The sequence below is a fragment of the Rhinolophus hipposideros genome, assembly GCF_964194185.1.
Source record: "Rhinolophus hipposideros genome assembly, chromosome: 8".
In the NCBI taxonomy this organism is placed as follows: domain Eukaryota; kingdom Metazoa; phylum Chordata; class Mammalia; order Chiroptera; family Rhinolophidae; genus Rhinolophus; species Rhinolophus hipposideros.
This window is the reverse complement of record NC_138054.1, coordinates 50461652-50489383: the sequence shown is the minus strand read 5'-3', so window position 1 is coordinate 50489383 and position 27732 is coordinate 50461652. Positions and strand designations below refer to the sequence as shown.

The 27732-nt window shown below is 44.6% G+C and overlaps 1 protein-coding gene across 2 annotated transcripts in view; it reads right to left on the bottom strand.

The window, feature by feature from the left end:
• Positions 1-15460, bottom strand: part of KANK4 (KN motif and ankyrin repeat domains 4) — a 37199-nt gene extending 21739 nt beyond the window's left edge. The window contains exons 1-4 of one of the 2 annotated variants that reach the window (XM_081055515.1): positions 15386-15460; positions 9787-9874; positions 1718-3649; positions 323-434 (exon numbers count right to left, since the gene is read on the bottom strand). In XM_081055515.1, the coding sequence (XP_080911641.1) occupies positions 323-434; positions 1718-3649; positions 9787-9802 (2060 nt within the window). In that variant the 5' untranslated portion in view covers positions 9803-9874; positions 15386-15460. Of the gene's footprint in view, positions 1-322; positions 435-1717; positions 3650-9786; positions 9875-15381 lie in introns of both variants that reach the window. The other variant, XM_081055516.1, reaches the window with a different exon arrangement.
• Between the last annotated feature and the right edge of the window lie 12272 nt (positions 15461-27732).

The following is a 27732-nucleotide window of genomic DNA, read 5'->3' as shown; positions in this document are numbered from 1 at the left end:
AGTGTTGTGGTTCAGATGAAATGTCTTCCTTGAAGAACCCATGTGTCTACCTCCCCCTAAACTCCCAGAAGCCACCTGGAATCCTGGCCCCAGGGGACACTAAAGCTAAGACATATTGAAAGCACAGAATCCAACAGACCACCATAGCTGGCAAGAAGCCAAACACATGCAAACCCGAGACAGAGTTTTAAAGGGCTGTTGAGATTAATTCCCTTGAAGAAGAATGAAAAACAGATGGCTTCCCCCAGGAAAAGAGAGTGCTAAGGACAACAGTGGAATAGGTAGTATGGAGGGCAGTCTGGGCTTCATGAGCGATGCTTACCCACCGTTAACCCCAACAAACTGAAGGTTCTTTTTGGTCCCATTACCTCCTGCACGGAAGCCATAGTCTTTCTTTTTCATTATGGATTTAAGGCTGGTCGACGGGGAGATCTCTAGGCAGACACAACATCACAGGTTAGAATGATTTTAGAGGTGCCCCAGAATGTAGCAAAACCAAGACTCTTGCTTTGAGGGGATACAGATGGAAGGTGTGTGAAAAGGTAGAAAGGGACAGAGACATAGATAATGTAAATCCAATATTTTGAGGGTCTTTGAGGAGGCCCAGCCTTCTGGTCAGTGCCAGTGGAACTGTGCCTGGTCACAAAGCCCCTCCATTTCTGGATGATCGTAGGAGCACGTAGGAGCTTTCAGAAGAGCCATGTGGTGTGGGTGCCATTGCTGTCCCCATCTTGCAGCTGGGAAATCTAAGGCTCAGCCTTGCTTGGTGAATGGCAGAGCAGGCGTTATTTAGTTCTAAGTGCAGAACTTAGTTCACATGACTCCTGGTCCCATTTCTGCTCCCACCTCTGCCAGTTGACACTTTGTGATGTGGGGTAGGCACAGAAGACACGTGAGCAAGAACACAAGTCTTCTTTGGCTGTGCTCAGAGGTGCATGAAGCATTTCCCAATGGGCAAGACTAGAACTAGCACCGAAATAGTAAGAAAGCAGCCAATTTGCAACCTGAGGCAGCAAGCAAACTCGCGCACTGCTCACTGAGCAAAGCAAAACATGGTTCCATTTTGCTCAACAGTGTATGATCTGTTACAAGAGGAAGTACGACTCAGCCAAAGGGTCGATTTCCACATGTGAGTATCACACAACCTCCTTCCCTCCCTCCCTCTCTCTCACACGCACAAAGAAAATATTCAGCAAAATATTTCAGATCTCAATATAATGTTCCTCCAAAACTAGGCTAGAGAAAATCTCTAATGTGCAAGAACCGGAGAGGACCTCAGGAATGCAAGAACCCAGGAAACCAGGAAGGGAGGCCCAGGTTTACAGCACACACAGCCAGGGCCATTGTTCACCATAGACCTTGCCTTTGTGCAGTGCAAACGAGAAATAGGCACCACTCTGGGTGGAAAGAGTGCTACAGGCTTGGCAAGTGAAGAGTGGGCTAGATTTAAGTTCCAGTGTACCCTCCCTGGCTGGCATGTCCATGCCCTGTGCTATATCTGTACAGCTGTACATGGTGGCCCTGCAGTCAATCCTAACCTAGAGCAAGGACACGAGGAGGGGCACAGAGCCTCCACTGTTACATAACCAGTTTTTATTATGCTGGGTTCCTGGAGTGCTTCAATCTTTTAAAAACATACGCATGCAATTAAAACTCCTTTCCATTATACTTGTCACATAAAGGAGAAATGGTTCTCTGTCTCAGCCACCATATTTACCCATTGGTGGAGAGGATGGGGGGACTGGGGACTCCTTCTGGGGTGGAGTCTGGACTGAGTAGGCAGACAGCAGCAGGTTGAGGGAGCTCAGGAGCTGGCGCTGTATGCTGCTGAGCTTGGAGGCGGGCTGCTTGATGGCACTGGCCAGCTCTGGGTACCCGTGCTCCAGACAGCTCCACTGCTCCTGCAGGAGCTCCTGGATCTTCTTAACATATTGGCCAATAGTGGCATCTGTGGGTGAGCTCGGTGGCCTTCCTGGGCACTCCTTCCCAGGGAGTTCTGAACTGGCCTCCTCCTTTCCTGCTGGGGGAGTCTTTATGTCACTGCTCCATGAAGAGCCACCTGCTCCCTTGACCAGACCCTTGGCTCCCACCTGAGGTTCTCCCTCTGGCTCAGAGCCTGTTTCTTCAATCCTGAGCTCAGTGGAGAGGCAGCTATGCAACGAGGAGGTGAGGACCACCTTGGGTCCCTGTGGCAGTGACAACTGGGATGGTGGCACAAATTCTGCTGGGCTCTGATCCCCCTGTTCGTGACTGTCCTGCCCACAGAGGAAGCCATTCTCCTCCCCTCTGGCCCCCCAGCTTTCAGATTCTGTGCTGCTCAGAAGGTTGACCCCAATGCTCTTGTCACACAACTCCCTGGTCAAGAGTCCGTGGAGAGGGTCAGTATTGACCATGGCGTCAGTTTGGCCCTGAGTGTCTTTGGTGTTCTCGTGGCTAAGCTTTTCTGTTAGTTGAGCAACAGTGCACTCTAGCTCTTGAATCCTTCCCTCCCTAGCCTTGATTTCCTCCTCTTGCTGCTGGAGGGCAGCTCTGACCTGGGCCAGTTCTTCAGTTCTTCCACACAACTCTCCCTCAAGGTCCGAGAGTTGCTGCTTGAGGCTGGAGATGCTGCCAGGATCCATCGTGGTGAGGCCCAGACTTTCTTCCGTGACCCGGACGCCAATGCTCCTCACGTCTACCTCTACCGGTGGTGGGGGTGGGATCTCGCTGATGCTGAGCTCGATTTCTTCTAATGGGAGCTCATTCTCTGGGATGGGTGATGGCAGAGGTGGGAGGCTTGGTGCTGGGGAGCCAGGAGTGACCACCACCTCTGCTTCTCTGGTTTCATGTTCGTCCTCTATATCCTCTAGAACTATAAGTGCAGTCTGGGATGAGAAAGGAGGACTTGGGAGAGAGAAGTGATGTGGAGCCTCTTTTTCACTCTCTGGAGGCTCAGCCACCTCCTGGACCAGCTCTGGAATCCCTGGCACCAGGTCTCCAAACTCTTTGCTTTTTGGTTGGGTTGCTGCTCGCGGGGTGGAGTTGTGAAAACCTGAAAACCCTTCTGCGGGGCCAAAAATGCCATCGCAGACACTGTCTTCGCCCTGAAGTGGAGGGAGAGCGGGAGGTGTAGGGGGACCCGAATTTAGGCTGGGGTCCTCTGAGGCCCTGGCTTGCAGCAGTGTGGCTGGCATGCTGGATGCTCTCAACAGTTGGGGCCGTCCACTGCCGGAGGCGAGCTCGGCCTCCCAGGGAGCAGCTGCCTCCAGGTGTCTGGCGGTCTCCGCCAATAGGGCCTTCCTGTGATAGCTCACCTCACTCCCACTGCAAGAGGCTTGGGGGTGATCACCAAACGGTAGTGACTGAGCTCGCTCCTCTGTCCCGAGCGACACCTTCCTCAGCACCACTGGGGACCAGTTTTGGTGGGGAAGAGTAGCATGGGGGCGAGTCCCACTGTCGGGAAGGCTGAAGTTTCGAGGCAAAGTGCTAAACTTGGCCTGCTTGGCCCTTCTGTGGATAGGTATTCTCTTGATGGTGTGTCCCTTCTCAATGTCATCCACATACTTGAGGAAGTCCAGATCTAGATGAAATCCATATGGCGTCTCCACGGAGTAGGGGTGGCTCTTTGGAGAGTCTTTCTCTTCATCCCCCTGAGAGGCCTGGTTTTTGGCTGGGAGACATAGACATGTGAAAAAAGAAACACACTGTTAATAAGAATTACAGGGTGGTGAGGCCTAATATCTGTGATTCTGACTTAAGGCTCTCATATGAGACTTTTAAATGTTCCAGCCTCTAAATTATGCTGAGATGCTCACAGTCTTTTGGCTGTGCTCAGAAACCATGTTATTAAATCAATGTGTACTTAGCCAATGTCTGCAAGGAAATAGGTAGAGGGAATAGTTTCCAATTTGCAGTAGGTCGTCTCAGTTGCTACTGTGGAATCTGCCTGCAGACCTGCAACATGAAATAGTCTCATACCGTTTTACTGGATTTGAGACATGTAATTGCTGAACTGAAGTGTCCAGGAATTTGCCAAATCAGGGTACTAATTGGCAATTATGAATATGGAGGGTTTTGAAGGATGAGGTACATAATTGTCTCAACATTAAAAAATAACCTTTCATTTTTCAAATAGGTGCTAGTAAATCTTGGGAAAGCCAGAGACATCGAGGAGCTATGCTTTCTACATTATTTAAGCTTCCACAGATGCCGGAACCTCTAGGTACTAACAGACAGAATTAGAACACATAATCATGCACAGCCCATCCTCTTTTCCACCTGAAGGCTGCTTAATGCTTAACAAACATGAATTCCACTTGCAAAAACTCATGCCCCGTAAGGAAATACCACATTTTTCATAGAGTGGAAAAAAGGTGGTGAGGGAAAAAGGACAATTAATGTCAAAAGAGACATTGGCATACATCCTCCAAGACATGTGGGACTCATGAGTTTTTGGGGCAGCCCAAATTATCAGGGGACATCAGAAAGTTCTCCATCACACCAAGGCACCACATCTTGACTCCAGTTGAGGACACTGAGATACGTCAGTCGTTCAAGTAGTTGAGTCCATAGGGACTTGTCTCCAAGTAGCTTCTTCAGATTAAATAGTCTTTGTTCCTTTGATATTCCTCATGGGACATCCCTTATTATCTCTGTGACATTCTGCTAATCATGCTGTGAAAATGCTGAGCTCAGGAGAGAACATCAGTGGAGAGAGCACAGAGGCCAAGAATATAGACTCTGGGGCCTGGGTTATATCTCAGCTCTGTGACCTTGGGGAAATTACTTAGCCTCTCTGTGTCTTAGCATCTATAAGATGGGAATAATAATAGATAAAATGAGGTTATTGGGAGGCCTGATTAAGTAATACACATAAAGTGCTTAGAACAACACCCAGCATGTGATAAACATTCATTACATGCTCAATATTATATATATTATCTTTGTGGAAGCCCAAAATATAGAGAACTGAAGACCCCTAATGGAAGCTGATATGCTGGGTACATAGGAGGGGCTCCACAAATTCTTTGTGACTGAGTGCTTGGTTCTAAGAGTACTAGGCCCTGGGGGGGAAAAATTACAATAGCAATAATTCAATTTACTTACCTCAATCACTATTTACTGAGCACCTATGTGTAGGTTGCTAAGCTAGATCCTAAAGACACAGAGATAAATCAGGTATATATAGACCTACTCTCAAAAAAATGTATGGTCAAGTAGGAGAAACACCAACAAATACCATGCAGTGTGGCAAGGATGGTAACTGACACATGCTCAAAGAACAGTCTCCCTTCCTAACTTATTTTCCCAGTTTCTGCAGAATAATGTTCTCAGATTTAGAGGTTACTTCCGCCTTGGTAGAAGAGGGGTATCTTCACAAAAATGACATATGACTGGACATTAAATAAACAAATAGCAATTTGTCAGACCACGAGGGTAAAATGACATTATAACTGTTCATTTCCAAGACGGCCACCATCAATTCCTACCTTCTCTAGACAGGCAATGGAATCCCAAATTGAGAGGTGGAGTCTATTTCTCCACTCCTTTAAATCTAGGCTGGCTGGTGACTGCTTTGACCAAAAGAAAATGGCAGAAATGATGCTGACAGAATTCCAAAGTAAGGTCATAAGAAGCCTGTTAGTTCCACCTGGGTCTCTTGGAATGCACATTCATTAGGAAACTAGATGCCATGTAAGGAGTTCTGTAATGGCCATGCTGTGAGGAAGCCCAAATAACCCCATAGAGGGTCATGTAGAGAGAGGGAGAGATGCTTAGCCAGCTTGAGCTGGTTCAGCCATCCTGGCCCAGCTGCCAGCCATGAGTAAACAAGCCATCAGATGACTCTGGCCTCAGCCGTCATCTTACTTTAACAACAGGAGGGACCCCAAGTGAGAACCTCTCAGCTGAGCCTGTGTTAATAATACATGATCGATTTAAGCAACTAAGTTTTGGGTTGGTTTGTTATGCAGCAATAGATAGCCAGGACAGATTCTAGATATATGTCAGAAAAGACGCAAAGGCATGGAGGTATGAAATTCCACAGGAATTCAGAGTTTTGTAAATGCAATTGATACGACTGGAACTTAAGGTGTGGTAGAGAAGGGTGAGAAGTAGAAAATTGAAAGGTCAACAAAAGCCAGATCGTGGAGCCACTTGTAGGCACACCGATAGGCTTTGGCTTTATTCTCTAGGTAATGGGAGTCATTGAAGGGTTTTACACAAGGGAATGGCTTCGTAAAACGTAATTTCACAAAGAGCATTCTTGCAACGGATGAGAAAAAGGACAAACCAGAAACCTGAAGACCAGTTGGGAGACTGCTAATATGGTCAAAGTGAAAGAAGCTAAAGGCATCGGAGGGAAAGGGTCAGTTTAAAGAAAAGGTGCAAATCATGGTGTTACCTGGGGCACGTTTGGTTCTGCTTTTCTCCTAAAGGTGGTGACATCTTGGGGCTGAGTTCTTCCTACCTGCCAGTTTGATTTCTCCTCCTGGCTGATGTCACATGCTTGTTAGGTGACCCTCTGTGTTTAGGGAAGTAGCTTTATCTCCAAAGAGCTAAACAAAGCCAGACACGAAGGCCGAACTCATAAGCACTGACATAATAGAGCCTACTAGCCTTACTGCTAAGTAAAGCCACAGGGCCTGTGGGTAATTATGTCACAACTGCCGCAGGGAACAGAACGAAGCATCGGTGCTAATACCTGGGATGGTCCTTATTGGGTTCCAGAGCTTCTGTGGCAGATACCTGGACTCCAGGTGAATAAAGAACAAACATTCCTCCAGCACCCAAAGAACTCCAAATAAATTTCCATTCACCCACACAATTTTTATATAAACGGCTGCTTCCCCACAAAGAGGCACACTGGTAGTTTCAGTAAATGAGAGCAATTGCTCTGTTACTTTTCCAAGCTGCTCTCAGTTATACTCTTAAGCCTACTGGTCCACTCACCAGCCTCCTGGATTACAGGGACAGGCCAAATCAGAGAGGAGATGTTGTCTCAAGTTAAGTGGAGAGCAGATGTCTGACCCAGAAGGCAAGGAGCTCAGGAGGCAAAGAACTCTCCTAAAGGAGAGGCTGCATTACTTCTCTTCTTTTTGTCTCTCTTCAGTAGAAATGCACTGATTTACCCAGCGACCTCTGGGAGTAGGTCCAGAGCACAAATACAATAATAGCATCAAATAAGAAACAGGAGATTCAAAGGCAAATCTTCCACAAGGGAGCTTGAGGGGAACCAAAGGAGTCTGTGAGACTGAGAAGCTATCCACAATGATGGGTTTAATAGATGCTTTCCTAAGCTAGCACTATGGGGTATCACAAAGACACATACATCCAGACAGACACACATAGACATATACACACACAGATACACACAACCAGTGACCCATTGTGCTGCCGTGCTTGCCACCCACCACTCTGCATACCTTCTCTTTCTCCCAGTGCAAGAGGAATGCTGGACCTTGAACGAGAGAGTTTGATCTGATAGCTCGGAGACCTACAGTCCCATTAAGCTCTGCTCCTCTTAATTCTACTTGGTGACAGGTATGCAGGAGCTCAGAATTCTGGGCATTAGGCCCAGGCAAGAATTAATTAGGAGGACTGACTCTGCTCAAAATGAACTTTAGATCAAATAAACCAACACACAGCCAAACAGGCTGGATTTGAATCCTGGCTCTGTAATCGCCTTCCTCTGTGATGCTGGGTGAATTATTTAATTCCCCTGTGCCTCAATTTCTTTATTTGTAATGTGGCAATACTAATAACTAACTTATAAGTTATTGTGATTGTTAGCACTAATTCAGTAAGAGAACATGGCACAGGAACTCCACAAACAAACTGGAAGGCAAGGATAGGCTGGTACCGAGTGGGGCACGGAAGGATTTGCTAAGAATATGCTGTCTCCTTGAAATATTTAACTCTGCGTTAGGACTACAGTCTCAAGAGGGTATGAGAGTCCAAAAAAATGATTCTGAAGACTCTGGGAAAATGAGGCAGGGGAGAAGAAAAAGTTAAGATATGTGAGACTCAGAGCTACCTAGAAATCCCTACAGTCTCGGTCTGAAAGCTCACCAGGTCACGGGACCCCTTTAAACACAGTCATGAGCCCAAGAGTTACACAGACATGAGAAAGGGGACTAGAAGGGGGCAAGGGAAGAAGGCGGTGCCACAGTAATTATCTTAAGAGACAAAGTGAAGTGCAGACAGTGAGTGAACCAATCAGAGGCATTTAAAGTGAGATAAAAAAAGGCCGAAAGTCTCTACACATTTTCTGAAGGAAATCCAAAAAACAGAAATTAGAGAGAAGTGGCCTAAAATACAGCCAGTAAGAAGGGGAATTAAATGAGCCTCTTTAAAAGGCCAAGGGAGCAGCGGAAGGCTTTCCCTCTTCTGCCTTTATTTTGTGAGATGTGTGCGCCTGAAGGGAAGGGTGCCTTTCTTGAGCTAGTTGTGGTTAATCACGAGAAGAGCAGCAGTCTGAGGATGCTGAGCAGAGACAAATGAGGCAGGCAGGAGTGACAGGCCCCTGGGGCATTCAGGGAATTTGCTGGTGTTCTGTGGGACCACATCCAGGGATGCACTGAAAAGGCAGCTATGGGGAGAAAGGCAGACTCTTGAAATATATGGTGACTGCATTTGGAAAGAAGGAAGCAGGGCTGGAGCTGCTGTCTGGTCCCTAAGTCCCACGCCAGTGAAGGGCCATGTGATTCAAGGGGATTATAGGCTCTCCTGTGTCTTGACATTTGGTGATCTGGAAAAAGTATTTCATTAGAAGTCAGAAGATTGGGGTCTAGTCTATGACCTTCGGCAAGTTTCCTGGGGAACATTCTCTGAGAGATTCGTTATTCTAGGTGGTTATTACTCAACAACCTTGCATGGATTATCTCATTTAGTCCTTTACCGCCCCTATGAAGTAGGCATTAATACCTGTTTATGGACGAGGTGTGTTAGACTATTTGCAGAACTAGCTACAATTAGACCCCACCGATGAGTATTTCCTTTCTACATTAACCCTGGGCTTAGCTTTGTGACTTGTTTTGGCCTGTGGTCAATAACAAATATGACATAGGCAGACTTAAAAATCACTTGCACATGAGGGTTTATCTGTTTTTGTTGTGCTTGGAACCCTTCTGCCACCATGTGAACAACCCCCCAGCTAGCATGGAGACAAGGGCCAAATCGTCACCAATGCCCCAGGTGACATGGAGTCAACCACCAGGCATTTGAGTATGTCCATTCTAAACCATCTGGCAAAGTCACCCAGAAGATCATAGATACATGAGCCCAGCAAAAGTCAGTCAAGCTGGCCTAGACCAGAATAATGGCCCAGCCAAAACGTACAGAATCTTTTGAGAAATAATAAATACCTTTACTTTAAATCAATACATTTTGAGTGATTTGTTACACAGCAAAGCTAACTGATACATGAGGGGGACTGAGGCTCAGAGAAGTTAAATGATTTGGAAAAATCACACAGATATGAATTCCACCATATTGTGCCTCTTTTTTAGACTTCACGTTACTCATGTCTAAAATGAGGGTAATAAGTGAGAGCATCCTGCTTCTTTCTTGGTGATTGGAAGAGATGAGAAAATATTCCAAAAATTATACAGCCTCTGATATAAACATAAGGCTTCATTCTCACTCCTTACCATCTTCTGTATTCATACTTGAAATACATGGTTTGGGTCTCCAGGCACCGCCTCTTTGGGGAATGTTTCCTGTAGGCTATTTCCAGGATTTATAGTAACAATCCTTTTCCAACCAAATGCTCACTTTAGACCCAAGAATACAAAGCAACCTGCCTACCATCTGTCTTCTCCATCGCAGGGAATGCTGACCGTCAGTCTCTCAGGCACTCTTCATCTGAGAAGTTTGTAAAATTTGTCAGACAGCTCTGAAAGAAAGGATAGAAAAGTGGAGAGTCTCATTAGAGTTAGAATAAATATGGAGGGAACATAGCACCCAAGAACGTAACACCCATCCTTGCCTTTCTCCCAGGGGCACCGATGAGCTTATAGCTTTCCAAAACAAGAGATTAAAAGCTTGTATGCACTCCTAGAGGCCAAACTTGGGTGTCTCTTCATGGAATGTTAGCAATAGTCAACACCAAAGGAAGCATTTGGTTCAACTCTCTCACTTGGCAGATGAGGAAACTGAGGCTCAGAAGTTAACTGCTTCGTGCAAAGCTTCCCAGCGTATTAGTGAAGGAGCTAGACCAGACCCAGGGCTATGATAACCAGCACAGTGCTCTCTGCATAATGTCAAGAGCTGATATCTACTCACCCCCATCATGGTAAAACAATTATAATCCATTCGGTAAAAAAGCTGGAATCACAGCACCTACAAATGATCTATGACACCCCAATCATATTCAAGACAAAGATGAAATAATTCCAAGTACTGACTAGGAGCCAGTGTTTAGAGGTGATTGCCAGCCATGAGCAGAACAAAGAGAAGTTCAGCCTCGGTGGCCAGAAGACAGCAGTAACTATTCCAGCAGCATACTGTCCTGACTCTAAATTAGGGTACCTTGAAGTTTGATCATAAATTTTCCCCAAAGTGTAATCCATTCCTAGGACTCTTTTTTCGAATGGTAAACAACTTGCCTTCTGCCCCATTCCAATAAATCACCCAAGAAATTGTGGTTTTGTTTTGTTTTTTTATGTGTGATTGTAACTCCATACACATCAGAATAATGAATGATCTATGGCATATCAGCATATGATATGCTGAGGGTTGTTTTAGGAATTTCAATGTACTTGACAATGAACTCAGAACATAAAAGTGTACCAGGGATGAAGGAAGGGTTGGGGGAAACTGGGAGAGAGAAGAATGAGGGGTGGCATCCAGCAACCCAGATGGAAACAATGGGGAACAAACAAGTAAACTGGAGAAGAGAGCTGGGAACTATCAGGCCTGCCAAATAAAGGACGGCTAAAGTTCACCCGACAGTGTGTTTTATGTTCCCTCTTTGTATGAGCATGGCAACTGTTATCACCCGGCTCCTGCCTTGGCTCCTCCAAAACACAGCTCCTCCCACGCAGTTGCCAGAGGGACCTTTCCCTATGCAGGTGTGACAGAGCCCAGAAGCGCAAGCAGCGTTTCCATAGGCAAAGACATCCTTGCAGAAGGAACTAACACTGGGGACCTCTTACCTAGTTTGGGGGTGGCATACAGCTGCAGTAGAGGTTAGGGATAAGGAGGTTCTAACTTGGGGTGAGGGAGGGTCACCCTTGTTGGAAAGAGAAGGTTCTGAAACAACCTAAGTGTCCATTGACAGATGAATGGATGAAGAAAATGTGGTACATATATACCCAATGGAACAATGGTCAGCCGTAACAAAGAAGGAAACCTTGCCATTTGTGACAACATGAATGGACCTTGAAGGTGTTACGCTAAATGCAATAAGTCAGGAAGAAGAAGATAAATACTGTATGATCTCATTTATACGTAGAATCTAAAAACAAACAAAACCGAACTCATAGATACAGAGAACAGTTTGGTGGTTGCCGGAGCTGGGGAACGGGGGAATGGGTGAAATAGGTGAAGGGGGTCAAAAGGTACAGCTTTCCAGTTATAAGATAATTAAGTCCTGGGGATGTAGTGTACAGCATGGTAACTACAGTTAATAATATTGTATTGTATATTTGAAAGTCGCTAAGACAGTAATCTTAAAAGTTCTCGTCACAAGAAAAACATTTGTAACTATGTGCGGTGATAGGTGCTAACTAGACTAAAAAGATTTATTAAAAAGATAATGATTTCACAAATATACACATAGAAAATCATTGTGCTGTACAACTAAAACTAACACAATGGGTTCCATGCTCATTATATCTCAATTTAAAAAAATAAATATAATTTTAAAAAAATAAAAGAAAGAGAAGGTTCCCAGGCAGAGGACACTGCTGCCAATCTCAATTCAGCAGGTCCACAGTAGTCAGTCAGGAGTGGTGCCTCCCAGAGGCTGGCAGGAAGGAGAAAATCGGCAGCATCAAGATGAAGTCTGGACAGGAAAATGGTCAGGACGTAAACCCTAAGCTTGGCCCCTCGGCCTGTCTCTCCATTACCATGGCCTCTCTTCTCCCTTCTGCCCTCCTTTTACCCCCACCCCATAACATTACTGAGAAATAGGCAGAGCACAGAGCACTGGACATAATTGAATGATCTCATGCAATCTGCTACCTTACCCCAAGAAGATTATTATTGTCTCCATTTTTCAGATAGGGAGACTGAGGCTGAGAGAGTTTACAGTCCTCCCTGCCCACAGGCACACAGCAAGCAAGTGTTGGAACAGAATTTGACCTCAAGCCTAGCCGACTCCAAGCCTGCGGCGAGAACAGCAGTGATTTGTAAACATTTGTCCACCCGTATAAGCCAGCCTGATTTCTAGCTCTTTTAGTAAGGGGAAATGTTCCTGACTCTCATGCTTCTCTGCTTCTCCCACAAGTGTACATGAACCGCCTTCCGAGTATAGAGAACGAGAACTGCTCTCTTATAAGGCCTCCTGGCCAAAGGTGCAACCTGCTTCTCCAGGGCTGGACACCAAGCAATAAGGCTCCTCGAAGCAAGTGGGGGGCTACCTGGGTGCAAGTGGACCTCTGGCTGCACCAACATTCACCATCACCGCAGACAGTTCAATCACACTCACTGCTTTTGGTGAGAGTTAGGATTCAGCCCTTCGTATCTGAGATCAAAGGGCTTCCCATAATTCTGCAGCACATATTAGGTCAAGTTTTATTAAAAAGAACTCTACAGAGACCTCTAATACTTCTCGTAGACTTGAATTTTACAAAAATTAACCATTTCAAGGCTCCCGAAATGAAATGGAGCTGACACCCAACTCTCTGAAGAAGAGGTCTAACCACGCTTTTACTCTAAGGGGCTCTAAGCACAGGAAGGAAAGCAGGGAACCGTCAGGCCCACAGCATGCCATTTTCAGTCCCCCGCCACCCCAGGCTTCACCACTTTGGCACATGATCCTTATGGCAGACATCTTGGAATTTAACTACAGGGGTTTTCTTTGAGTGGGTAGATGTTTGATGTGGTTAGGGGAGTGGAATTGAGGAATAATTGCCACATCAACACATGCTACTTTGCAATACAACAGAATCTGAAAAATAACTTTGTTGGACAGAATTCCCCTTTAAAATGGAATTTTGTAACCTTCTGGAACATTTAAAATTTTGACATAAAACAATTTACTACTTGCTCTATTAAGTTATACCCCAGTGTTCAGAACCTTGTAACACCTGGTGTTGTTATGTAACTTTTCATTTGTTTATGGCCTATCCCAGGATCAAGGATGCCAAATTAGATTTCAACCTCTCATTAGCTCATTATTCTGGATGGTTTGAGTATACATAGTTTATCTCTCTCGAGCTCTCCTCCCCTACCAATCTGTAAGCTTGTGAAGGTCAGAATTCCTATAGGACACCTTTCTGTCTCTCCCGACTCACCACCCTCCCTGTATCTTAACACGTGACAGACACTCAGTCCAAGGTATCATCTCTAAGTTACAAATGAGGAAACAAAGGCACAAAGAAGCCACGTGGCCCATGCAGTTACCCAGTTAATTAGGGGCAGGAGAGTTGGTGTGATTCCATCACTCCACACTGCTTCTCAAAGCCAATGGGCAGTGAAGAAGTGGGGACTAGGCTGCCCCTTCAAAATCCACCAAGAGACAGTCACTGGCAGACAGCAGTGACAGTCCCCTGTGTAACAACCAGGCCACTGTAGAAACGGTTCCAGCAGGGTCCATACATGGGAGCATAGATTTTCCCTGTTCAGCCCAACTCCTGTAGCATATATTCACACCCTCTCCCTCGCCACATTTATTCCTTTTATGATGCCATTTCAATCTCATTTCTAACCTCAAATCCAAATTCAAAGAAACCTTGCTTTACTTAGTTCTGAAACTGAAACTGAGTTCTGTACTTTTGTTCTCTTCAAACCTCTCTTTATTCTGCAATAATAAAAATGCTGTATTTCATCCCAGAACAGGCTGCATGCCAAAATAAATAGCACCTTGGATTTCCTTGAAAAGAAAGCTTGGCTCAAAGCACCGCCTTCATTGCCATGAGAATTCTTGGAGAACTGAACCTTACAAAGTCAAATATTTAGCAAGGTAGCACACCAAACAGCGACCCTGTCAATCCACGCTCGACCACTTGCAAAGACAATGCGTCCTTTCCAAAAGAGAAAAAATTACCAATACCTCATACTGATCTTTCCAAAATGATGGGAGCTTCCAGTTTCCCATCCTAGGCCCCAGCACTTCCAAGTGTAAATGTCCCCTGTGCTGAGAAGCAGGAGGCATCTGACAGCGCTGCTTAGCTGCTTAACCACTGAGAGGGCTGCAGCCCAGACTCCCGGGGAGGTGAGACGCTCTCCTGAAAAAGATTCTGCCAACTGAGTTCTCCAGTCGGCTGGTCACTTCCTACCAACCCAGGAAACAAAGAGATAACTTACGCTCAATAAATGATACATTAACACAATCTCATTAAGTTCATTCCCACCTTTTCCTGCGAGTGTCTTGTCATTTTTGCCTGCATTGCAACAGCTGAGTCAAGAGCTTCATGAAGAACAGAAAACTGTCACAAGGAAAGCGTGGCCACATTACCTTCTCTTGACAGCCTCCCCCTGCCATAGCCTGGAGCAAGAGGAGTCGTCTCCTCCCAGAAAGCTAGGTTCGGGCTGCTGGACCAGAGCTGATTGGTCGTGAGTTCAGCACAGCGGTATTGGCTTCCCAGCGGTTAAAGGATTTGGTCAGGTGATCTGTGACCTTGCTGGAAAAGCAAATACTGACTTCCTTTTCGCTCCCGGGAAGAGGGGAGTGGGGTCAGGAAGAAATTCAATGCTCAATGAGCTGATACTTGCCAAAAGAGGAAGAAAGCTCAAATCCTTCAGATGGAAAGTTACTTCCTAGAGCTGCCATCACTTCAGAAAGACACATCTAAAGACACCGAAACAGCACACACCTTCCTCCCCAGACTCCCCCAGATTAGGTGCTCATCTGGAGGTCACAATCAACTATGCCTTTCCTCCTTCCCCCCTGCAGCTGGTGCGGCTCATTAATAAATGAGGACACAGCTTTCTTAGGAGCTGAAACCCTCCAGCAATGCATCTCCTTCCTGGCTCTGCTTTGGGAACTTCCTCCCCCACCCACCTCGTAGGGTCCCACAACTGTGGGACACTTCTGTGAGCAACTCCCAGAACTCTCGCTATCCTGCTCATTCAGTGACTGGAAGTCTGTGGGGGCAAAGCAGGAGACAGAAATAATGATCAGTGAGTCCCGGGGCCAGACTGGCAGATCCTGCTTACTGACTCTCTCTATCAGTCGGCTGCCCCAAACGCTGAAACGCACCCAATTCTGGCAGAAAGAGAAAAGCAAGGAAGTACCTACTGTAAGGATCCAGCACCTGGCAGGGTTTCCAACTGCAGCGCAGCAAATCAGTGACTTCAGAGGGGCGGGTGCCGGAGCCCGGAGAAGGCAGCTGCAGAGGAGGAAGGTCTCAGTGTCCCAGGCAGGCGCTGTGAAGAGTTCCAGCCAGCCCACTGCAGCCTCAGCTCTTTGGAGCCGAGGCGGATATGAGGTGTGGGCACAGAGGCTCCAGGCTCACAAACCCAGTACCACTACTGCACCTGAAGGAGATAGAGGGGATGGGTGCAGTCAGCAAAGGGGTCAGGACATCTTTGGGCTCCCGTATGCAAGCTCAGATTTACAGGGACCTAGTACATTTGACCCCCCATAGCTCTAGCCAAATGAGGCTGTACTAGGAAATGAAGCTCCGTCAGTAAGACATGTCGAAGCCGTTGTGACCCTCACAGATACTACCTGTCGAGATGTGCTTTCAAAGGCTAGGGCAGATTCCTCTCTCACCCATGCTGAAATTGATGCCAGAGCTGAGGGTCACCCTGAAATGCTGCCTGCATCCAGCCAGTATACTCGAAAGCACTTCACATCCCGGGTCCCACTTATCCTCACGGCAGCTTAAGGCAGCCGCACAGGGATGAGCACCCCACTGTATAAGGGAAGAAAATGACAGACAGTCTAAGTTACTTCCCTTGGTTCACCCAAGAGTGAACTGGATGAAAATGACGATTCCTGGGGTAGGACTCTGGGTTCTTCCCACTATTCTGGATCACACTGCCTACTTTTCTTGGAAGATTCTATAGCATTGTGCTCAAGAGAGAGGTAGAGAGGCTTATCGAAGGGCATGGGATGACGTGACCGACAAGTCCATTGAACACCAACATTCACTTTTCTCAACTGCTAAAAGTATTTATCTGTGTCAACGGAGTGCAAAGACCAAATCATCAAATTTGAAAAAAGAAAACACACCAGAAATATATACCTTGAACTCTGAGGCTATATGAAAAAAATGTACTGAAGAGCAAAATCCCTCCTTGATATATTTAAGATGATCATTGACTGTCTCCTCCAAATTGGCTGGAGAATGGCTGGAGACATAACCTATTTCATCAAGAAGCCGAGTAAAAGAAATCTCTCCATTTTACCAGGTGCCATGACTTTCCAGCCACCCCCTCTGTCCCTCTGATTTACCTATGTGACAAAGATAAGCACTCTCTTTTCCTCTCCCCAAATTCTTCTCCCAAATATCTTGCTTATCCAAGATAAAGAGATGAGAGGCTTACTTCCAGAGCTGTGCCTTTCTCCAAGGTCCAACACTCTTCCAGGAATACTGGCCAGTTCCCACCTCTCAGGATTCCCTCTAAGTGTAAGAGCCAGCCTTCCTGCTTCCACTGCCCCAGTCTGCCCTCTCTGGCAGCACAGATCACCCTAATGGCCGCCTCTGTGTCTGTCTCCCCGACCCAGCATCACAGGCTAGAGGCTCCACAAAGTTTGTGAAACTGACCTTATCCACAAGACCAATGGCTCTAAACACAGGTGACCTCTCAAGACACCCCAATAAATGCCAAGGGAGCGCCTCTGCTTTTACAATAGGCTCCACCAGGTTTTAAAATGTGGTAGAATGAGGGAAAGAAATACCCTCAGCAGTGCCACTGATCCGTTTGCCTCAGATGCCAGGACAGAAGACCCACAGGGAAAAAAAAGTCACCACACACATGCGCGCGCACGCACGCACACACACCTTCTTCAGACCTCTTTCTGAAGACAAGTAGCATTTCCAGTTTTCTGGGTCCTGTAGAGATGCTGAGGCAGACTGTGCTGACCGCCTATGTCTCTAAGAGAAGGAGAGAAAGATTCTCTTGTCTTTTCCAACTTACCCAGAACACTCATTTAAGTCCATGGTCAGATTTTCTGTCCCCCAATCTCATACCCTGTGTTCTAATCCACACAGACTGAACTGGGCACGCAGGAGAATGCAGGAGACACATGAATACCAGGATGTAAGCTTCATTGCTGGTGCTGTCCAAGCAGCAGTGACCTCACATGGAGGGAAGGTCTTCATGGGAAACCCCATCAATTTTCTCTACGGGAGTCTGTGCTTCTCTGGGGGAATCCCCTCCACGACCTCTGGCCCTTGCCATGTGTGGGATACCGGCATATCCCCACCGCATGCCTTACTCAGACATATGTCTTAAGATCAGTAGCCAACTTCATGTTACCGCCAAGCCATCCAGAGTACTCTCTGGGCCAAACTCATTTATCCACAGGAACTTTTCTGGCAGGAATCCTTTGGCTAAGAGGTTTGATTCCTTTTGCAACTGAGAAATCTCCAATTTCTGCCCCTTCTGCCCCATGATGGAAAAACGGTGGATTGTCCAAGTCAGGCATGATGGGTGGTACGTAAGAAGGAAGAGGTGGAACTATCTTAAGAATGTGCCTTTGATCTAAGCGATCCCTTAGGCTTTTGCCCTTTGTTCAGGAAGGTCAGCTATTTGTGGTCTGTGTGATTATACGAAGTTGAGGTGAGGCATCTTTGTTAGCTAGGTGCGCTGCTGAAATAGAGCCTCTCACAGCAGACCCGTTATGACCGTGGCCGTTTTGACATAACACAACTTAAATGGATGGGGAAAGAAGTCGTGCGTGTGAGACTGGTGGGTGTAGCAGTCGAGGGAGGAATCAGTGATTCTAAAAATGAAAATTAAAGCAGATGAAAATTTCTGAGGGAGGAAACGGTCCACTGCAGGAAGAGAGCAGGTTGTACTAACCCGTGAAAAATGCTCCTTGGAGAAAAAGAAAGGCATTAGGGCTACAGGGGAAAAATACCCCCACTCCTTATTCCTCCCTTCATTTAGACCCTTCCAGAAAGCTCTTAGTCCTTGATTCAAACACACTGTAAAAATCAAGATGCCAATAGACATATAAGGAAGGGGCATAAGCCGGCAATTCAGAAAAGCAGAAACACCACTGGTTAATATATTTCCATTATCCAAAGACAAAGCTGTGGCTCAGAGCAATCGCCCAGGTACTGAGACTATCAGCACCAAAATTTGAATCCAGTTACTGTTCTGCTCTTAACCATGGTACAACACAGACTCTCCTACAATAAGAAAAAAAGTTTTTTAAAAAGAAAGATCCTCGGTGTTGATAAGAGTGTGATGAGAAGGAAACACACCCTCCGCAGAAGACTACAGCGGAGTTGGGGCTGCTGCAGCCAACAGAGGAGCTGCACATCCAACACATCGCTGGGGATCTCCCACTGCGCTGCCTTCGTGTTCAAAGGCATCGGCTTAGTCTGTGCATGTGCATAGGAAACTTCCAAATCAAATACAACAAAATAAAGCAGGAAAGGAAGAAAATGAAAAAGGTCAAAAAAAAAAAAAAGGTCATAGTGACAGCACAGGGAATATAGTCAAGATTGTAATGGCTACGAGGTTAGACAATTAAGTTTATGAACTCATCCTAGAAAAAGTGCTACATACCTTATTACTGATATCACTACAGTCACCTTTGAAGTTCTCCCTTTGGGAAGCTATGCATGGACACCAGCACCTAGTCCACCCTTCCAAGCAATTTTGGAACTCTTTTTCTGGAATGGCCATCAGAGCTGTCATCGTATTACCTTTGATGTCCTGAATGTCATCAAAATGTCTTCCTTTCGATATTTCCTTTATCTTTGGGTAAAGAAAGAAGTCATTGGGGGCCAGATCAGGTGAATAGGAAGGGTGTTCCAATACAGTTATTTGTTTACTGGCTAAAAACTCCCTCATAGACAGTGCCGTGTGAGCTGGTACACTGTCGTGATGCAAGAGCCATGAATTGTTGGCGAGAAGTTTAGGTCGTCTAACTTTTCCACTCAGCCTTTTCAGCACTTCCAATAGTAAACTTGGTTAACTGTTTGTCCAGTTGGTACAAATTTATAGTGAATAATCCCTCTGATATCAAAAAAGGTTAGCAACATAGTTGCAACAAGTTCATGAACTTAATTGTCTGACCTCGTATGTATGGTGTTAGGTGGACACCAAACTTATGGGGAGATCACTTCGTAAATTATATAAGTGTCAAACAATTATGCTGCACAGCTGAAACTAATATAATATTAAATGTCAACTGCAATTTTAAAAAAAGAAAATAAATATTCATCACTATTACGATGTATTCTTGGAAAATAAAAAATGAATCATCTGGGAGAAAAAAGGTGGGAAAATCACCATAATCCTACCATCTCGATGCTAGTTTCATCTCTACCTATTTTGCATATCTTAACATAACTGAAGAGCAAGTTCTATGGTGGTTAAGAGTCTGGGCTCCAAGTCAAGCAGCCATGGCTGGAATCCCAGCCCGGTCACTGAGTGTGTAACCTTGGGCAAATAAATTAATGGATCAGTGCCTCAACTGCCTCATTCGTTAAGTAGGAATAGTAATGATGCTCCCTACATGTCATGGATCTGTCAAGAGGATTAAAAAAGATAATACATGTCAACTACTTAGAACAGAGGCTGGCATGTAGTCTGTGTTCAATCAATAATAAATATATTAGCTATTAATGTAATATACATTTGATTAGGAATTTAATTTTGTATTTAAAATTCTATCACATAACAATTTATCACTTATGTGATAAAACAAAATTGCTTTATAATGATTACTATAAACGATTATGCAAGATTCTACTGACTTAAGCCTTATCTTCCAAACCTACTCCCTCCTGGAGGTCATTCCATCACATGTTTAACTCTCCCTTCAATGCCACCACATCAACATCAGCCATCCCAACAGGTGGGCCTCAGGGCCGGCCTCCAAAGAAAACCCAAATTTAGGTGGCTGGAACTCAGCTGCTATATACGATGATGAGTGGTTAAGAGCATGGGCTTTAAGGTAAGACAGACCCATTTCAAATCCTGGGTGACCTCGAGCAAATTTCCTGTGTGACCTTGAGCAAAATAGCTGTGTGACCTTGAGCAAATTTCCTTATTCAAGATGAACCCAGCTCAGTAGGCAGTTGTGAGGACCCCATGAGGCAAGGTATATAAAGTGCTGTGTCAGTGCTCAGGATGTAATAAATACTCAGTCAATGTTGGCTATGATTAATTTTTAAAACCCACAGTGTTTTAAGCAAAAAAAGGGCCAGCATCATGTTTGTTTTATTTGTCACCCTATTCCTAACTGTTGGCATGGTAGGAACTCAACAAAAATGTGTTGAATCAATGCGTAAATAAATGGATGAATCGACGTATCATAGAGACTATCAGAGCTGGAGAGGATATTTTTAACAGCTTTATTTAGATATAAACTACATACCATATAATTTACCCATAAAAATTGTATAGTTCAGTAGTTGTAGTATACTTAGAATAGTGCAAACATTGCCACAACCTAATTTTTAAAATTGTGGTAAACATATATAACATCAAATGTACCATTTTAACCATCAGTAAATCTAAAATTCAGTGGCAATAAATACATTCACAATTTTGTGTAAACATCCCCACTACTATACCTAAAACTTTGCCATCATCGCCAATATAAATTCTGTAACCCATTAAACAATAACTTGCCCCCAGCCCTGTTACTATCTATTCTACTTTCTATCTCTCTGAATTTGACTGTTCTAGGACCTCATATAAGTGGGATCATACAATATTTGTCCGTCTGTGTCTGGCTTGTTTCACTTAGCATGTTTTCAAGGTCCATTTAAGTTGTAGCATATATAAAATTTCATTTCTTTTTATGGTTGCATAATATTCCATTGTATGTATGTAGCACATTTTGTTTATCCATTTATCTATCAATTGACACTTGAGTTGCTTCTATCTTTTTGGCTGTTGTAAATAATGCTGCTATGAACATCGATGTACGAATATCTATCTACCTAGGAGTGAAATTGCTAGATTATATGGTAATTATGTTTAACTTTTTGAAGAACCACCAAACTGTTTTCCAAAACAGCCGCATCATTTTACATTCTCATCAGCAATGCACGAGTGTTCCAATTTCTTCATATCTTTGCCAACATTTTTTTCCATTAAAAAAAATGATTATAGCCATCCTAGTAAGTATGGTGGGTGTGAAGTGTTATCTCATTGTGGTTTTGATTAGCATTTACCTAATGACTAATGACTGTTGAGCATCTTTTCATATGTTTATTAGCCATTTGTATATCTTCTTTATAGAGATAGAGAATATCTCTACAGAGACATTTCTCTTGAATAGAGAATATATAGATGAAATAGAGAAATGTCTATTCAAGTCCTTTGCTCATTTTTTAATTGAGATTTTGTTGTTGTTGAGTTATGAGTTCTTTATATTTATATTAGATATTAACCCTTAATCAGATATGTGATTTGCAGACATTTCTCCCATTATGTAGGACGTCTTTTTGCTTTCTTCATAGTCTTATTTGATACACAAAGGTTATTGATTTTGATGAAGTCCAACTCATCTATATTTTTTTGTCGCTGCCTGTGCTTTGGTATAATATCCATGAAATCATTGCCAAATTCAACATCATGAAGATTTTCCTCCATGTTTTCTTCTAAGAGTTTTATAGTTTAGTTTCAGCTCTTAATTTTAGGACACTGATCTATTTAGAAGTCATTTTTGTATATAGTTTAAGATAAAGGTCCACCTTCATTCTTTTGGATATAAACATTCAGTTTTCCCAGCATCATATGTTGAAAAAAACACAATCTAATTTTAGGACATTTTCATCACCCCAAAAAGAAACTCCAGACATGAGATTTCATTTTTATGAGAAACTAGGAACACAATAAGTGAGTTTTTGAGAGTTAACAAACCTGGACGTATATAAACAAAAATTAGTTCATTATAAGAATTTACTGAGAATATTAATTCTCTGTTCTACAAAGATGGGTAGCTTCCATTCATCACTAAATAATAACACTGCAAAACTCCTGTGTATGCGTGTAGTCCAAGAGCTGGAATTCCCGCCATTCTCAGGAAGGCTGCTTTGTTATTAGTGCAGAAGAAATTTGTGTGTTTTTTTGGCTACCCAGAACCTTGTGAACACCCTTCTTATGCGTGGTTTATTTCCTTTCTTAGGATTCCCACCTCTTTATGGCTGAAACCAGAATTCACAGTGCCAGCCGCCTTTACAGCAGGCAGAGGCACCCAGGCCAGGCCTCAATTTAGAAGAAAGTACCCTGGAAAAGGAAGGTCTGTTGGCAAGTGATTCTAGGCAGGACGGTGAAGTGACTTGACATACTTTAATAAGTTGCTTTTCTACGTAAACTCGCTAGAATTTGTTCTGTTGTTTGCAACTATGACACTTGATTGCAAACGCAGCGTCAGCATTTGCTTGGTTTTTAATTGCTTCTCTTCTATTCATTTATATTACTTGTAGAGTTACTTTTCGGAGTTTTTGCTGATTGTTTTGTCTTGAGCATTTGCTGCGTAATCATTTTGATTATTTTTCTCTTCCCTTTTCATCCTTTGTTATTACCAAATTCTTTCCAACTAGAAAGGGGGAATGAGTGGGCTTGATGGGCCCCCAGGTCTTTTGCTTGGCGGAACTGGACCACAGTCAAAACAGTTTGGGAAGCACAACTTGAAGTAAACCCAGGAATTCAGCCTGATCTCCTCCCTCCTGGGCCACTTCAGTGAAAGCATTTCAAGGGTAGATACAGACACACCCTCCGCAGTAGGATGCCCCCTTTCCCAGCATCATTGTCTGGTCAGAATCCAGCGGAAGCCTTAACAGGCATCAGCCTGGCTTCAGAATACAGGGCTTGCGTGAGTGGTGGTCTCTGCCTTTTGGGTTGGGAGGAAGACTTTTTTTTTTTTTTTTTTTTTTTTTATGGCACAGCCTGCACATTCAGGAAGCACAATTAAATCAAACTGAGCCTGATAAGTAATCTCCAGATACCTGGGTGGAGCCAGGGATGTTTCCAATTTTTTCATGAAACTTGGAAGGCTTTTTATTACTATTTCCCAAGGCCACAGCTGGCCCTCTAGCAAGCATAGTCTAGAGAGGAGCGGGCATTTGTGAGGTGGGTCAAACAAGGATAATGAGCGCTCAGCTGGGGAAGGCTGGGCATCATCAGAGATGAACCAGAAAGAGGGCAATGAGAGGAGAAGGGCTCTAGAAACTTCTATCAACTTCAACCTTTCCTTCAAGGAGATGGGGTTTGCTGCCAGTATACCATCTGGCAATACAAAGGAAGGCCATACCCTGTTCTGGTTTGGATTTTGTTTTGTTTTAATGTGGGTCAGGTTACTAAGAAAAGGTGTTTCCAAAATTTTCATCCCATCTTTGCATCACCCCCTACAGCAGCCCAAAGATGTCACAAAATGGTTGGGCACTCGGAGCACAGCACCGGCAGCCTTTTATTAGGTAATGCTAACAGATAAACATTTTAAAGATGCTCACGTATTTTCTTCCAGCCAGATTATGGGGCTTTTTCAAGTCAAGGCACCTCTTTCATGCTTCTGGGTATCCTTGAGGACACCAGCCCCGAGCCTTGCAGGTGACAAGTGCTCAATCAGTCCTGCTGATTCTCTGCTGTTGAGAACCGAGAAACACAAAACAAGGCATTGGACGTTATCTTCACTTACTAGTAGGAGAACTGAGGCTCAATGACCTGCCCATACCATACAGCAGGCAAAGGCCAGGTTCCATGCTCTAGGTGCGTGCTTTCCTTTATAAGCCTCATGCTGACAACACTGGTCTGCGGTGTGGTATTGGAGGACACTAAAGTGATCGTTTCTTTGAAAACAAAAAATGTGGCTGGCGTAGCTTGTTTAAACACGGAGTAATGGTGCTGTGGTGGAGAAGAGAGCCAGAGAACTGGGCATCTTCCTGTTGGGGATCTTTGCTACAGCCATGGCTACAGGGAAAGTGTGATGCCCACCGACAGGACTAGTCACAGACATCAATTAAGCACTCACTCTACTGGGTCCTTTCCACTTTCACTCAGTGCTGGGGTAACACTGTCACGACCTCCCTGTACACACAAGTAAAGATGGTCGCCTCATAGCCCAGCCTCAGCTCAGGGTTGTGTTCAAAGAAACAGCGGTTAAGTAGTTAAAAATGAATTGGAGGCAATCCAAACCTTCACTGCAATCTCTAGAGAATACATCAAAGGGGAAGTGCATGCTTAGCACAAAGCAAACATCTTAAAATTGTTTTTCCTATCTCTGCTATTCTCAGTATCTATTTCCAGCAAAGCCACCACTCCAGAAGCAGAGAGCTCTGTTCCCCAACATCCCTATGCAAACCCTTCTGCTTCACTCTTCATTCAGTTGCCTTCCTCACCTCTGGCATCGACTCACCCATCCTCTGCCAGTCGCTCTCTATCCTTGTCACTGGGAATCCCAATATTGGCTCCATTTGCCCAATGCTTTCTCATCACTGGATGACCCCAGGGTACATAATAATAGAGGGGCCACAGCCAAGCAAACTATGCCAGACATTTTGTCAAAAGAGAAGTACTTGAAGGCTCCACAGGCAAAAAAGTTTTGACTACTGAGGCATGTATGGTTTTATTCCCTGTCACATCCATTTTACAGATTAGAAAGCTGAGGCATAATAACAATAGTGAATACTCATATTTTTTATAATAATATTTATTAGCCAGACACTGATATTGCACAAATGATAACTTATTTAATTTCACAATGACCATATTAGGGAGGTGCTATTATATCCTTTTCACAGATGACAGGTTCAGAGCAGAAAGCTAGTAAGTGGCAGGGTTGGAATTCAAATTGAGGTGTGTCTGACTCTAGAGACCAAGCTCTTAACCACAGTGTTTTTCAGCTTCTAGTTCTGTAACTGTGTATGAAGCGAGTTGCCAATGGCGTCTAAATAGAAAGAGAAGCAACCAGATAGAAGTATTTAGAAAAGGAACGAGTTTCGGTGTTAAAGACCATCGCCAGCCATGCTCATTAAATATCAAATGATTATTTAAATATCAATAACATTTTCCGGGCATGCAATAAGTCTATAAATAATGTGAATTTATTTGCAAAGAAACAGGCTAAGAATTGCAGTGACTTTCTAATTAGCTTAAAATTATTTAATCCATACAACACAATTTCTTTTCAAATAATCTTTGAAAATTCCAAGGAGTCTTGAGATGTTTAATTGCTATTTAACCAGAGAGCCGCAGTCAAGTTACAGATACCAATTTTAGAGACAATGTTTTTTGCAGATCTAGCACATTGTCAAAATTTCCGTTAGAAAGACATGTTTTCAGACTAGATGCAAGGGTTTTAGGTTACAAATTAATTTCATTTCTCAATTGTTCACCAGGGCAAGGGGAGGGGCGAGAGAGTGGGCTGATTCAGGGGACCATGGCTCCTGCCTCGTAACTCAGAGAGATGTACTTCCCTGCCAATAAAGCAGAAAGATGCTGCTTCCAATGACTCCAACTGGAAACTCTGGGTTGGACTTGGGTCCTGAAAAATCACAGAGATTTTCACATCCCCTAATGGCTCCAGCAGATATAAACCACGAGAGCAGGTCAAGACTTGAACCACGAGTTTGCCGGGATCCCACTCATATCTTCTACACCAGCTCTGAGGAACCCATGAAGGGAAAGCAATAGATACCAATGGAACAAGCAACGGATACGAAATCACAACCTCTCGGGCAGGAATCTGTGTTTTCACAAGCACACTATAGTTTGAGAAGTCCTGGTCTAAACTACTTTTAAAAGCACTTTGTAAACTATATTCAATACTTCTTAAACAGTGCTGGGCATATACATCTCCGAAAGATCTTGTTAAAATGCAGACGCTGATTCAGCAGGCGTGGGGTGGGGCCTGAGAATTTGCATTTCCAACAGGCTCTCAGGAGATGCTGATGCTGCTAGTCCCAGCACCAATGAGGCGGGCTTGTGATCAGGGTGTCTGGTTGGGAAGGGATGGAAAGGAGTCCAACAGATTCCGGCACAACTCCTAGCTCCATTGCTTACAAGCTTTGTGACCTTGGCCACGTCTCTCTAATTCTTTGAACCAGATTCCTCAGCTATGAAAGGTTTAAAAAAGACTCCTCAGCTATGAAAGGTTTAAAAAAGATTCCTCCGTTATGAAAGGGAATAAAAAAGGGTATAAAATGTACTTTATAAGTCTGCTCAGATGGCAACATACCCATACTTAACACAGCCCTGTTTGAGGAAACACTTAAACAGAAGCTGTGGTTGCTATTGTTTCTGAGAAGGATGTAAATTAGTGAGTCTCAACAATCGTTCATGGTTTTGTTATTATTTATTGAGAGCTGCCATATGGTATGCTAGGCACTGTGCCAAGTAGCACAGTATTGTTATTTCCTCCTCCCAAGTCGCGCAGTATTGTCGTTTCCTCCTCCCTGGCTCTGTGTGCGAGTCAGGTATTATTTGTTCTGCCCTGCAGACGAAGAAGCCAAAGTGCAGAGGTTTAGTCATTTGGTCCAAGTCAAAAAGACAGTGCAAGGCAGAGTTAGGGTTGACTTCGGGTCTTTCTGCCTAATCTTCTAAACACCCAGGCTGAGGCATGGTTCTGTCCACACCTATCTGTAAGGCTTGAGTCGAGGGAAAGGTGGTGGGAGGTGGTACCATACGGGACTATGTTGCAGAGGTGCAAGACAGGCAGGGGCAGACGATGGCCTCGAAGCGGAATGCTGAGCTGCAGAGGTACCTCAGGCCCAAAAGAAGCACGACCAGGTTCCACAAGGTTGGGACACCCAGCAATCAGGAAATAGTGTCTAAATGGGATGAGGACTGGTGCCCTCATGCCTCGTACCCTGCTGCGCCAGAGCAGTGCTCCTTAAAGATACAGTATGTGCACTAATCATTGATGGATTCATAGATTCATGAATACTGTGGAGGCAATAACTGATTTGGACTTGGTGGGCAAGATGTGTTGGAATGGGGGACAGATTTTCACATCTGGACTTTTCTTTCTTAAAAAAAGGAGCAGTTCCAAACAGAAGAACAACAGGAATATTTCTCTTGGAGTGCAGCCAGTGCACACAATGCCTCCTTTTCTTCCCAGGGCAGAAGGCGTTTGGGGCCTGGCTCCTCGGCGGGTGTGTGCAGCTCAGAGCCTGCTCGATATACTTACCCACTTGTGCTCTGGAGCACAAAGCCCCCTGCCTGCCAAGCCCAACACAAATACCTCCTTCTCCACAGCCTCTGCCACATGTGATTTCAGCTGCCACTGCTTCGGAAAGCCCCCCTCCAGGGCCAAAGGGAGGCCCTTGTGGCCGGGTCTCCCCACGACTCTATGGGACAGGAGACAACGATGCATTCTCAATCATCCAGTCCACGAAGCATGAAGTTAAACAGCTCAGCAGCTTGAGGGGAGCAAGGAGAATGCCTTCCTATTCACAGATCAGCCTCTACAGATGGTGTTCAATTAGCCATTCCTCAGAAATTATT